A 14807-nucleotide genomic window follows, 5' to 3' on the forward strand; every position below is an offset into this window, starting at 1 on the left:
TCCCCGAAAGAATGAGGCACTGGGTGGCAGCAGCAGAGGCAAGGGAGACCCATGAATCCTGCCTGCATAGATGTTGTGTGTTTATGTGTGTAAATGGAAGCCTGCTCAGAGGAATTGGAGTCTACCTGGGAGGGATATGTGTGTCTGTATGTGTGTTTGTGTGTGATTGGGAGCCTGCCTGTGGGGGATGGGTGTGTTAGTGTGAATGGGAGCCTGCCTGGGGGTATGGGTGAGTGTGTGGGGGTGTGTGAATGGGAGCTTCCCTGGGAGGATGGGTGTATGTGTGTATGTGAGTGTGTACGTGTGTATGTTTGTGAATGGGAACCTGCCTGGGATGATGTGTGTGTGTGTGTGTGTGTGTGTGTGTGTGTGTGTGTGTGTGTGTGTGAATGGAAACCTGCCTGTAGGGGAATGTGTTTGTATATGTGTTTGTGTGTGTGTGTGTGTGTGTGTGTGTGTGTGCGTGCATGAATGGGAACCTGCCTGGGAGGGTTTTATCGGTGTGAGTGTGATTGGAAACCTGCTTGGGGGGGATTAAGTGTGTGTGTGTATATGTGTGTGTGTGTGTGATTGGGAACCTGTCTGGGGGATGGGTGTGTATGTGAATGGGAACCTGCCTGGGATGAGTGGTTGTAAATGGGAGCCTGCCTGGGATGTGTGGGTGGGTTGGACATGAATGAGAGCCTGCCTGGGATGGATGGATGGATGGGTGAGTGGCTAGCTTGGTTGGGTGTGAATGGGAGCCTATCTGGGATGGGTGGATGTGAATGGGAGCCTGCCTGCGTGGGATGGAAGTGTTTGTGTGTGAATGGGAGCCTGTCTTGCTGGTGGTGGGGGTGAAACATTTTTGACATCTCCACTAATTCACAACAGGTTCAAGGTGACTGTAAATCAAAAGTTTCCAGGTATGAGAAATGTGGTATTTTCCCCTCATTATAATTATTGGGTGTTCGATGTGTCCGTTATTTTGAAATATTTTATTGGTGTTTGGAAATTTTTTAAACTTTTTATATGAGTTCTTAATTAATGGATGTTTTTCTATTTGTCATCTTTTTTGGCAATATTCTTTTATTAGTATGGTTTATTATGAATGATTTATATTTCTTGATTTTATTGTTTGATTTTTGAGGATTGGTGATGTTTCTGTTTTTTCATTGCTTCATAATATACAAAGTCTAGCTTGTTGGAGTTTCCAGTTCAGTTTCTGTCTACACATTTCTATTTATATTTTATGGGCTCTTTATTCTGTATTTGCTGAAGGTCTGTCTGTGATCATCATGTGTAAGCAAGGTTACGTATTCTGCTAGCATGTATAGTTTATATGTAGGAATTTATAGCAGACTGGTTTGTTCTGCTTTCCTAATAGGAGGTCTTTTAGGGTCTGGTCTAATAGTTGTTTTTTTCATAGATAGGGTTGTTTCTGTTTGAGTGCTTTTAGATAGTAATATTTTGGAATCAGATTTTTACTATAGTGTTGTCATTCAGTTTACTGAAGGCCATCTAAGGGCCAAACCCACACTTAAGATGTGTTATGATAGACCTAGTACTATATGGGTTTTTTTGCAAGGTTTTCTGGTTGACATCACAGCGGTGCATGTTTTTCTGTACAACAAACTGGTGTCAGTTGCAGATCCCAGCCGGCATCAATTTTATGTACCGGTAGGTGGGGAAGGAGCATCTGGGGATCATTCCTTCACCATTTAGAAATTTTGGACCTGTGGATGTGGTAAAACTGATTCCGGGAAATGGGTTAATTGTCATAGTTTTGAATGCCGGAGGGAGCAGAGCTTTTTTTCGGTGGTGAAAGGGGACTTGAGACAGAGCATGAGACTGACAGTTTCTATTGTGTGTTGCTTATTGGGGAAAACAACAACAATTTTGTTAAAAAAAAAATCCAGAACGGGTGTGGATAAGGCACAACAATTTTTTGCACAGGGCAACCAAAATGCTATCACCAGCCCTGTTCCTAGTGGTTATTGTGAGGACCAAAATCATACATGTATGCAAAAGGACAAGGGATAAGTGCAGAGGATTTATAGAGATAGAACATTAAGATTAAAGCTAAATAAAAAGTATGGCAGGGGTAGCCAACTCCAGTCCTCGAGAGCCACAAACAGGCCAGGGTTTCAGGATATCCACAATGAATATGCATGAGGCATATTTGCATATAATGGAGCAGTGCATGCAAATCTATCTCATGCATATTCATTCTGGATATCCTGAAAACCTGGTCTGTTTATGGCTCTTGAGGACTGGCCACCCCTGAAGTAGTGTCTGAAGTAATGTAATAGACAGGAAGAATTTATTTACATCAGCCTGGAGATCTGTATGCTCCATTACTTTCTCTGTGTTCTTGTTTACAGGTATATTAAAACTACCAGAACCTTAGTTTATCAACGATCGTACATGATGAGGTCAATATTCAAAACTAAACATTTAAATGGATAACTTAGAGATAGATGGATAACTTTGTTAGATGGATAACTTGGAGTTAGATGGATAATTTATATGTCAGATTGTGAGTTATCCACCTAAATGGCTTTGAATATTGACCTGGATTTTCTTTATTTTCCCATTGTTTCTTGCTATCTTCATGTAATAGAAAATGGGGTTAATTTTCAAACAAGTGCATGTGCGTCCATGTGCGCGCAGTTCCCGGTGCAATTAAGGAGTGGACTGGGAGGGAACTTCCTATACCCCTTCCTACTCTGCCTCCCTTTTCCCCTATCCTCCCCGACACTTAAAATCCCTTTCCCTACCTTTATTGCTTTTATTTTGGAACTTACTTCATCTGAATAGATGAAGTAAGTTCCGAGCGCTGGCCAGCTGCCGGCGCACGCTTCCCCAGGACAGAGCCTAATGGCCAGTGTCCGAGCCGGCCCCCTCCCTGCCCTCAGCCCGCCCCTTTTCCATGGCTTGGCACTTCTGCGCCTATAGGGGGTTACGTGCGTGGCCGGGCTGTTTCTAAAATGCGCTTGGCCAGGCCACGCGCGTAACCTCCAGATATTATGTGCACGGGCCTCTTAAACTTCAGGCAAATCTCTTTACTGAAAAGAAATGTTTTAGTTGTACTGTGTGTTCCATTGAAAAGATATACATCTGCACAATAATAATTTCTATAAAGGCAGTCAACCAGTTGTTTTGAAAAGGTGCTCTGCCACAAAGAGTAACATTTTAATTGTGGATATCAGAGTACAATGACCTCATAAGACAAAAAAAGTTTCCAAAAAAAAAGGTTTACCAAAGGCAAATGTTGTCAATCAACAGCTGTATCCTAAAATGAATTACCGTTAGAGAACATGTGATCCTGTTCCATTATTTACTTATATTTTATTTAGTTTCCCTTAGAAAACTTAAAAAAAAATAGTTCTTGTCATGAATGCTGGTTAAGTCACATATTTTATGCTTGTTACTTTTTGATGGACAAGGACCAGGAAACCAGCTACACGATCATCAAATCAAAAGAGACTGAGATCACAGCTGAAGGACTGAAACCATCGTCATCATATGTCTTCCAGATCCGAGCACGCACAGCAGCAGGATATGGCAGCTTCAGCAGAAGATTTGAGTTTGAAACTAGCCCTGTGTGTAAGTCCTTTTATCGTCATCATCATCATCATCGTTGTTTATTTATCTTTTCTTTTCCAACAGAAGAGTTGACAGTGAATCACAGCATGGTGTGAGGTTTACAATAGACATCAATAACATAACATCAAGCAAAGTATAAATAGAGAGTACATTTAATAACACAATTTCATTGGTATAAATAGGAAGGTGTAATAAATAAATGGGGATAGGAGGGGTAATAGGTACCTGAGTAATTTAATGTCAGTTCAAAATATTTAGGAGGTGTACTAAATGAAGAAAGATTGGAGAGGAGGCAGTAGGCATAATAGAAATAACGCAAAGTACAATGGGGAGATTGTTGAGGTTGTCTTAGTGGAGGAGAAATAATGGAAAAGCTATAAAGTAAAATGAAGTTTATTTATTTATTGCTTATTAAACCAACTGATTAACCAAGGGCTCTAAGCAAATCAATATAACACATACTACCAATAATACAAATAAAACAAATCAGCTATACAGCCATTAATCATAGACAACAAAAAGTCAACACAAATTAACAAATAAATAATACAAATAAAAGCTTAGGACTCTGTTTATTAAAATATTTCTTCCATTTTTTGTCTATGGGAAAAATGACTAGTAAATGACCCCCTTAGACAATGAAAATAATTACCGGTATATAATATAAATAATAATAAAAATCCCAGAATCATAATGCAAGAATTATAGCATAATAAATCAGTTAAAAAGCAAAAAATATCCAGGCCTTAAACAGCTTATGGAAATTTAGCGAATTCCCTGTACATCACAATTATTTTTGTAAGTCCCAAAGAAGAAAAAGCCTTTTTCCTATCTCCACCAGGGTAAGCTCCTTTAAAGAAGGAGTCTCTAATAGACCATCCTGTGAGAAATGGAGATTCTAGTTTGAAATATACCGAACCAAACATTCTTGCAAATTCTGTGACATGAGTTATGAAGTAACTTAAAAGCTAAAGACACAATCTTAAACTGGATTCTGAAAAGACCTAGCAAGCTAGTGTAAAGATCTCAAGGCTTGTAGAATGGAAACTAAATCTTTCCAACCACTGCCTATCAACAGTATTGGTTCATGAAGTATATTTCAGGACATGATGTAGCGAAACTAATGAAACAGCTAGAAGTAAGCCACTTTATTTGGTTTATAAAAGCAAAAGAAGTGCTCTCCAATTCTCGATAGGACCTAACCGCAAAATGAATGGAGCCAGAACAAATGTTCTGTATATAGAAAATGTGCTTAGTACTACACCTGCATGTACATTTTCATGGATCACATCATTATTTTGCTTATAAAACCTTTCTAGCATTAGATGCAACTTAATTTTAGCATGGATCTGTCACAGTGTCATGTTGATAATAAGGTTTACTGGTGGAGATAATTTCTTTTTATCTAACTATGTATTATTATTCCTTGGGCTTCCAGGCCAACTAGGACTTGCCACAACAAAGGTTACAATACCAAGGGCTTTCATTCATAGCTACCTATTCCCATTTCCCTGTTTTTATTCCTGTTCCTCTCTCTTGTCTAGCCCAGTGCTGCCAGCCCAGAAGATCATTATTATTTATCTGATAATGGAGCATAGACTATAATAGTCAGGGCTGGCTCAAGGCAATCTGCTACCAGAGACAAAAAAAAAAAAGAGAGTGCCCCACCCCCTTAAGGCATGGCACAGGTCAAATCAGTGAGAGAGCGGGTGGAGGGATCCCCCCTTTGAAGTCTAGCCCTTTTGGGGATTTGAAATGTTGTGGAAGGGGGGAGATGGGGGTCAGGTTTCCCAGAGGAGTGGCAGATAGTGTTATTGATATTTCCAGGAAGTTGGTAACCCTGTCATACTCTCACAAACGCTACGACCTGCCTCCCATTCGTTCCCAGCTTTTGCCTTCCCTGGTGGAGTGGGTGCATGTATGTGTGTGTGTGTGTGTGTGTGAGAAGTACTCTCTCCAGGCCAGTGCAAGGGTATTGGTCACCTATGCAACTCTTATAGCCTTGCTCCCTCCCCCTCCACCTCCTGGCCTTCCCACACACACATATTACAAATTATGAATTTACAATAACTGATTTTACATAAAAAGTAGTCCTTTGAGTTAAAAGCATTATTTACAACAGGTATATTATATATTTACAAGCACTATTGTGGTTGCAATAGAAAACCCTGCAAAAAAGCAAGTCACTTGAACTGCCTTGATATTAGGCCTCATTCATTCAGCACAGCTCAGTAGAGCTCAGCACACCAGGGAAATGGAGCTGAGCTGAAGAAGGGGAAGGGGAAGTGTGTGTTCTCTCTCACCTTCCCTTCGCTTCACGTCACTGCCATTGCCTCACCTCTCCTCCTCATTGTGTGCTTCTTCTTGCCCTTTGGAGAAGGGGACCCATTGGGCAATCATCTTCAGCACCACCACAGCTCTACTTTGGCCCGCAGGCAGTGGAAATCCAGCAGCATGTCATCAAAATTGTGCTGCCATGGTTCCTTTCTTCCTACTCGTGTGGGGTGGGTACCCCAAAGTCACAACATTAGCGCTATGCCGCTAATGGGCCTGAAGGCAGAGTGAAGCGGCCAGAGAGTTTGGAGGGGCTCTTTTTGCTTCCTCTAAATTATGCTGCCTGAGGCAACCACCTCACCCTGCCTCATGATAAAACCATCCATGATATCAGTTTGCAAAACTTCAGTAAGGCTTTGCAGATGTTGATGTAATGTATCACTGAAGTCAAGATCAGGATGGGGAGGGGAGCTCCTGGGCTCCCCCTCCACAGTTAGGGGTCTGTATGCTAAAGGGCTTTAGTGTGAAGGCTAACATTGTATGCACACTATTCAGCTCATCCCTTCTCACTGGCACAGATTGGGCCTTTGTGAGAATCCAGTGCCTCTAATTCCAAGAATAAAGTTGGTCAGTGGTTGCCTCAGAAAATGGTCAGATCTCTGAGTCACCAATTCCCCACTTCTTGGCCCATAGTGTCCCACATCCACCCCCAGGCCCCCATTTAGGGATAAATACCCTTGACTTTTCACCAGCAAGAAGGCACCAGTTTCCCTCCTACCAGCTGTGGTGCAAAGTCTAAAATGATGCCGCTGACACTTTGGCCTGTATGTGCTTTGGCATGTGGGTCAGAGGGTCAGCACACCATTTTGGAATTGGCGCTGTGGTGAGAAGGAGGGAAACTTGTTCCCTTCTGCTTTCAAAAATGTGTAGGCAAATAGCAAGTAAGTGTGCATTTGGGAATGGGTGGAGGCTTTTGCAAGCCCTGATGACCCAACTGTGTCTTGGAAGGTCCAAATATGTTACTGTTTTCTGAGGAAAGTGGACTAGAGGCCCAACTGTATTCTGGGGAACCTAGAAAACCCAAACGTTTTATGAGAGGGGCTGGGGAGAGGTTTGTCTGCAATCAATGGCTCTATCACCTTGGGCCAGTTGGCATAGGAAAACGTAATATGCATAGTATGATGTGCTGTCTTTAATGCAGCTATGGTTATATTCTGCTGTACATTTGGCGCTAAAGCACCAGCTGGTAACTTGTCTTATCATGCTGGCTGCAGTGCCTTCATTTTATCTTGCTAACTTGTGTGTGAGGAGATGAGAGAGCTGTGGCAAGGCGCTAGTATCTCTATAGTGTCAGCACCACATGTGAGCCAGCCAGAAAAATCTGCCACATTCCAAAAGAAGAAGGTAAAATCCTCTCTGTAAAATTCTGTTCATGGTAAGGGAGGACAATTTATACCTTTAAACAATAAAATAAATAATTTGTTCTTGGCATGTGACATCTTAAATTGATGGAACTACACATTTCTGTGTGTATGGACATCTCTGTGTTGAGAGGTAAAGCCATTAATCTCTTTGGACAGTGTAGAAACAAATGAAAACATTGCCATTTTTATGTCCTCTGTATTTAAATTCTTTCTTTGCTGTTTGACCTCTGTTTCTTATTCTTGCAAAAATTACTTGCGCTGTATTCCAAGGATTTTCTGGTTCACTGTTTTCCTTAATTTCCCTGTAAACTTTCTACAACCATTCCTAAAATATGGGGGTTTTTTTCAGCAAGTTTGCAAATGCATCAGTGGCAAACTGTCTGTCATTTCTGTTAATGTTGTTTAACTTGTGTAATGATGCAAACATTGCACAAAGAAAAACTGCCTATTATATGAATGCATTTGTTATTGCATTATGCTTTTATTATATTCTATTAGCAATAGAAAAAAAACTCCATTAGGGTGGTAAATAACTCTCAAGTATGACAGAAAAGTCCTTACTGGAGTCTTAAAGTCCTAATGTGCTGTGCTGTATTTCAGTAATCATATTTCAGCATGGGTATAATGAAACAGAATGACATTTATGCCCTATGTTTGTCCCCCGTCATCCTAACCAACAAATCTGTTACCGCTTTCCAAAACAAGTTACTTATTGTTCAAGCTTAAAATGAATGGAACTTAATTTCCTCGTCGTTAAATATTCTTTACATTGTTGTATTATTTCTTTTAGCATTTTAGTAACATTCATATTATTTCAATATTTAAAGTGGTTTATTTAGTTGGGTCAGCAGTCAAAGTAGCAGAGGCCTTGCCAATGCTGACATTAATGCAAAGCGTCAGTTTCTGAAAAGTTTGATCGGGTAATTTTGAGAGTTATCTGGCGGTTCCTTGTTTTTTTTAGAAATTTGCCCTCACTGTCTGACTAAATGTACCTATCTAAATTCACAAGGATGGGAGAGTTTGTTGGTCCTAAGTGGAGAGGGTTTGTTTAGGTGGACTTTGCTGGTTGGCTCAGATTTTAGGTACTAGCTAGCTAAGCGTGTTGCTATCCCGGTCGCCGGACTAGCGACCGGGCTCTTACCTTCCTCCCGAGGCTCCCGGGCCCGCCGCGCTCCGCCGGAGGTTTGGGCCTTCTCGGCCGCATGGCAGCAGCGTCTCCCTCGTGGAGACGCCGTCGATGCCGATTCTGACTCCTCCCCCTGGCCGGGTACGCGCGCGAAGGGACGGCTCTTGTAGGTCCAGCACCCGGAAGTGCTGAACCGCCCCTTTGCTGACGACAGAGCCTGGCTGGGTATTTAAGGCAGCTTCAGTCTCTCCTGCCTTGCCTTGCAACGAGGTCGCTCCTGTGAGTACTTAGTTGCTTCTCTGGATCCAGCTTGCTCCGTTCCTGCCTGTTCCGGTCCTTGTTCCTGTGTTTCCAGCCGTGCTTCGTTCCTGCTTGTTCCTGTCTGTGGTTCCTGCCTTGCTCCGTTCCTGCTTGTTCCTGCCTGTGGTTCCTGCCTTGCTCCATTCCTGCTGGTTCCAGTTCCCGCTCCAGTGAATCCACTCCGGCTTTTCAACTTCTCATCGTCCGCCAGCCTTGACCATTGGACTTCTGCTTGACTCTTCTCGTCTTCCGCCAGCCTTGACCATTGGACTTCCGCTTGACTCTTCTCGTCCTCAGCCAGCCCTGATCACCAGACCTCCTAAGTCCCAGCGACCCGGACCCCTACGGGCTCCTCCTGGGGGGGTCTCGGGTTTCCAGGGCGAACGCTCCTACATCCACGCCAGATCCGTGCCGCCTCCCGGCTCCTTTTCCATCGTCTGGACTCCGCTGTTCAGACAGCCGGGCCAAGGGTCCACTAAACAGACTTTCTCACAACAGTTTGCAAGGCCATGGACCCGGCGGATACTCCCGGCCTGCAGGCCATTCCGGGAATGGCCCAAAGGATACAGCAACAGCAGCAATGCATAGAAGTTTTGGCTGCTACTGTGGATCGACTGGCAAGTCGCCTGGACGCTCAGCCTCTGGATGTAGTGGTACCACCTCCGCCTCCTGCACCTATACCACATCCGTCCGTACAGACCCAACTTCCGGCTCCCACACGTTACTCTGGGGACGCCAAGACTTGTAGGGCCTTCTTGAATCAGTGCTTTATTCGTTTTACCCTGCTGCCGGGACAATTTCCTTCCGATGCTATCAAAGTAGCCTACATTTTGTCCCTGCTGGACGGGAAGGCTATGGTATGGGCTTCGCCTTTATGGGAACACCAAGATGCCTTACTCCAAGATTTGCAAAGATTCGTGGATCATTTCAAACAAACGTTTGACGAACCAGCACGCCAGACCACCGCTACTACGGAAATTCTGCAATTGAGGCAAGGCTCACGCTCCCTAGCGGACTATGCTATTGAATTTCGCACCCTGGCCATGGAGCTGGGGTGGCAAGACGACTGCTTGCGTGGCATATTCTTGGAGGGTCTCGCAAGTCGTATAAAGGACGAACTGATGACACGGGATATTCCCACTACCTTGAAAGAGGTCATAGATTTGGCAGGGAGAATCGATCGGCGGTTACAGCAGCGAGCGAGGGAGGCCCGACCGCCTCGACGACCGGTCTCCCTGGCACCCACCTTTTCAAGATCTTTCTCCTTGCCTCACAAGCCACAGTCTACTCCCTCTCCCAATGCCTCTGAGGAACCCATGCAAATTGGGCGAACACCGTTAACCGAAGAAGAGAGGAGGCGACGGCGCACTCTAGGATTGTGCCTGTACTGTGGTACTAAGGGTCACTTGCTGGCTCAGTGCCCCGTACGGCCGGAAAACGCTTGAACCTAGGGAAGAGGGAGGAGATCTCTCTAGGTTGCCTTAGTCCTGCTCCTCAATGTACGGTACCTGTCACCCTGGAGTACCCAGGGGGTTCCTTCCAGACTCTAGCCTTTATAGATTCCGGAGCTGGGGGGAATTTTATTCTGAAAGACTTGGTATGTCAACTGGGGCTTCCTACTTTACCCCGGAAGCCTCCGCTCCGAGTCACCTCAATCCAAGGAACTCCATTATCAGGAGACATCTCAGAGATTACAGAGCCTATCACACTTCAGACCGGAATTCTCCATACTGAGAGGCTCTCTTTTATGCTACTGGAGAAGTCGGTGCACCCTATAGTATTGGGTCTCCCTTGGTTGCAACAACATGCTCCAATTGTTCACTGGGACTCTCTGCAAATCGCTCAGTGGAGCTCCTATTGCTTTCACAACTGTTTGAAATTACCTTTGAAACCAACTCTTCCACTCTGTCAGACTCTCTTGGAACTGCCACCTCAGTACCAAAGTTTTGCGGATGTATTCTCCAAACAGAAAGCGGAACTTCTTCCAGTTCATCGTCCGTTCGATTGTGCTATTGACCTGCTTCCAGACTCCATTCCCCCGAGAGGTAGAGTCTACCCTTTGTCTATCCCTGAGACGCGGGCGATGTCGGAATACGTATCTGAAAATCTGGCCAAGGGCTTTATCCGCCCATCTCATTCGCCGGCGGGGGCAGGTTTTTTTCTTCGTGGCCAAAAAAGATGGCACCCTCAGACCGTGTATTGATTACCGAGGATTAAATACCATCACCAAGAAGGATCGGTATCCGCTTCCTCTTATACCTGAACTTTTGGACAGACTTCAAGGTGCTAAAGTTTTCACAAAACTTGATCTATGTGGAGCCTACAATCTCGTTCGTATTCATCCCGGGGACGAGTGGAAGACAGCTTTTAACACCCGGGACGGTCATTATGAATACCTTGTAATGCCGTTCGGACTATGTAATGCGCCCGCTGTCTTCCAAAACCTAATGAATGAGGTACTACGAGAAATGCTCTATTCTTTTGTCATCGTTTATCTCGACGACGTCTTGATCTACTCTCCAGATCTCGTCTCTCATCGCCGTCATGTCAAACGCGTCTTGCACGCATTAAGAGACAATCACTTGTATGCCAAATTGGAGAAGTGCCAGTTTGAGTGCGAGACACTTCCGTTCCTGGGTTACATTATTTCCTCTTCTGGTTTTCAAATGGACCCGGAGAAGGTTGCAGCTATCACTAATTGGCCTCAACCAGTAGGGTTAAAGGCTCTCCAACGGTTTCTTGGTTTTGCCAACTTTTACAGACACTTTATACCACACTATTCCCAAAGAGTGGCTCCTCTCACCGCACTCACTCGCAAGGGTGCCAACACTCATGCTTGGTCTACTTCAGCTTGTCTCGCCTTCGAAGACTTAAAGAAGGCTTTTTTACGGGACTCTTGCTTGCGCCATCCAGATCCACAGCGCCCTTTCGTTGTGGAAGTTGATGCTTCTATGTTGGCGGTTGGGGCCGCTCTTAGCACGATGCTTCAGGCAAGCTGATGCCTTGCTCTTACTTTTCAAAGAAATTCACTCCTGCCGAGTGCAACTATAGCATCGGAGACAAGGAGCTTCTTGCTATTAAACTCGCATTTGAAGAATGGAGACAATGGCTCGAGGGGGCTAATCACCCGGTGACCGTCTATACGGATCATAAGAATTTACAGTACTTGGCTCAAGCCCAACGGTTGAACCCTCGTCAAGCTAGGTGGTCATTGTTCTTCAGTCGCTTCAACTTCATACTTAAGTATCGCCCCGCTGAAAAGAATGTTCGAGCCGACGCTCTATCTCGTACTTCTCAACCTGAGGAGGAGGAGTCCCTGCAGCACATTCTGGATCCCGCAAGTATTCAATTAAATCTCACTCCGCTAGACACTTCTTCTAAGACTCCAGTGCCTATAAGACTTCGTAAAAGGGTCCTATGTTGGGGTCATGATTCTTTAACCGGAGGCCACGCAGGAGTACAAAGGACACTAGACCTCATAGCCCGTTTCTATTGGTGGCCTGGACTACGTAGGGATGTTTCTCTGTTTGTAAGTTCCTGTCCTACCTGCGCACTACAGAAACCATTAATTGGTCCCCAAAGGGGGTTGTTACAACCATTACCCGTTCCTACAGAACCGTGGACGCATATTGCTACAGACTTTGTGGTAGAACTTCCACCTTCTCAAGGCAAGACTGTGGTCTGTGTTACTGTGGACCGCTTTTCTAAAATGGCTCATTTTGTACCTTTACCCAAACTTCCCTCCGCTACAGAACTGGCGTTGCTGTTTGTTCAGCATCTATTCCGCATTCATGGTTTACCTCTGGATATAGTCTCCGACCGGGGACCCCAGTTCACCGCCAGATATTGGAGAGCGTTATGTAAAAAATTCAAAGTACAATTAAGCTTCTCAACTGCATTCCACCCACAAAGCAATGGCCAAACAGAACGCATGAACCGTTCATTGAAGTCCTTTCTGAGAGCATTTATCAACCATAAGCAAGACAATTGGGTGGATCTCCTACCTTGGGCGGAGTTCGCCTACAACAATCAGATACACGCCGCAACCGGAAGATCTCCATTCCAGGTTGTGTACGGCAAACAGCTGAAACCACCCTTGCCGCTACCAGGACCCGTCTCCTCACCTGCTGCCCAGTCAACCGCTGACCAACTGGGTAGGCTTTGGACTTCTACACAGCACCGCCTCCAAAGGGTGGCACTCTCCTCTAAACGATTTGCCGACCGGCATCGAAGAACTGCGCCACAGTTTCTCCCAGGAGACAAAGTCTGGCTCAGCACTAGACACATTCATCTCCGACAACCGTCGAAGAAGTTGGCACCCAAGTTCTGCGGACCCTTCCGAGTTGCGGAGAGAGTGGGCATGGTGTCTTATCGGCTACGCCTTCCCAATTCCCTGCGTATTCACAATGTTTTTCACGTTTCCCTACTGAAGCCAGTCATACTTTCTAAATTTCATCCTAGGCTACCTGATTCCTCTCCGGCGCCCTCTGCAGAAGATCCCACCTTTCAAGTATGAGAGGTACTGGACACTCGCTTTGTTAACAGGCGTTGGGAGTACTTGCTAGCATGGGAGGGGTGTGGCGACGAAGACAATACTTGGGAGCCAGCTCGTAACATCTTAGATAAAGCTCTTCTGCATCAGTTCCACCTGGACCACCCTGACAAGCCTGGCCCTTTAAAGAGGGGGCGTAAGAGGGGGGTACTGTTGCTATCCCGGTCACCAGACTAGCGACCGGGCTCTTAACTTCCTCCCGAGGCTCCCGGGCCCACCGCGCTCCGCCGGAGGTTTGGGCCTTCTCGGCCGCATGGCAGCGGCGTCTCCCTCGTGGAGATGCCGTCGATGCCGATTCTGACTCCTCCCCCCGGCCGGGTACGCGCGCGCGCGAAGGGACGGCTCTTGTAGGTCCAGCACCCGGAAGTGCTGAACCGCCCCTTTGCTGATGACAGAGCCTGGCTGGGTATATAAGACAGCTTCAGTCTCTCCTGCCTTGCCTTGCAACGAGGTCGCTCCTGTGAGTACTTAGTTGCTTCTCTGGATCCAGCTTGCTCCGTTCCTGCCTGTTCCGGTCCTTGTTCCTGTGTTTCCAGCCGTGCTTCGTTCCTGCTTGTTCCTGTCTGTGGTTCCTGCCTTGCTCCGTTCCTGCTTGTTCTGCCTGTGGTTCCTGCCTTGCTCCGTTCCTGCTGGTTCCAGTTCCCACTCCAGTGAATCCACTCCGGCTTTTCAACTTCTCATCGTCCGCCAGCCTTGACCATTGGACTTCTGCTTGACTCTTCTCGTCTTCCGCCAGCCTTGACCATTGGACTTCTGCTTGACTCTTTTCGTCTTCCGCCAGCCTTGACCATTGGACTTCCGCTTGACTCTTCTCGTCCTCAGCCAGCCCTGATCACCAGACCTCCTAAGTCCCAGCGACCCGGACCCCTACAGGCTCCTCCTGGGGGGGTCTCGGGTTTCCAGGGCGAACGCTCCTACATCCACGCCAGATCCGTGCCGCCTCCCGGCTCCTTTTCCATCGTCTGGACTCCGCTGTTCAGACAGCCGGGCCAAGGGTCCACTAAACAGACTTTCTCACAACAAAGCGTAGCCAGGCAACTCCTATTATCCAGGCAGATGTTCTAAACCTAGCAGGGCAAATGTTGCCCGTTTTGTGTACACCACGTGGTATTAAAATGTGCCATTCACCACGTTGGAATAATACCGGTACAAAAGGTCAATCATTAAAAACTGCAGCACAAATTAAACCATAGTGAACCAATCAGTAGATTCATTCATGTCATTGGGGGGGGGGGGGGTATAGTATTCATTCAGCTCAAATATCCAACATTGTTCTTTATAATTTAAAAAATCCTAAGACCTTCAGGCATGAGTATGCATGAATTTGAATATATGGGATTTGGACAATTTATCAATAATATTGTCAAAGAGAATTCTGAGAAGAGGAAACTGTTTTCATTGCTAAGGTTACCAGATAACTGGGATTGTGATAACTTTTTCTGGCTGTGTAGGTTAAACTCATCATATCGTAGATACTGTGCTGAAACAGGGAAATGATGAGTACGGTGAGCACAGAATGTAATTTTCACTTTAATCTCCATAT

The 14807-nt window shown here is 45.6% G+C and overlaps 1 protein-coding gene across 1 annotated transcript in view; it reads left to right on the forward strand.

Annotated features, from left to right (window-relative positions):
• The window catches only part of EPHA5 (EPH receptor A5), a 744210-nt gene that overhangs the window by 516958 nt on the left and 212445 nt on the right, over nucleotides 1-14807 (forward strand). Inside the window, exon 7 of the mRNA XM_029600878.1 lies at nucleotides 3429-3588. Coding sequence (XP_029456738.1) covers nucleotides 3429-3588 — 160 coding nt within the window. The remainder of the gene's footprint in view (nucleotides 1-3428; nucleotides 3589-14807) is intronic.

The sequence above is a fragment of the Rhinatrema bivittatum genome, chromosome 1 (assembly GCF_901001135.1).
Source record: "Rhinatrema bivittatum chromosome 1, aRhiBiv1.1, whole genome shotgun sequence".
Classification (NCBI taxonomy): Eukaryota; Metazoa; Chordata; class Amphibia; order Gymnophiona; family Rhinatrematidae; genus Rhinatrema; species Rhinatrema bivittatum.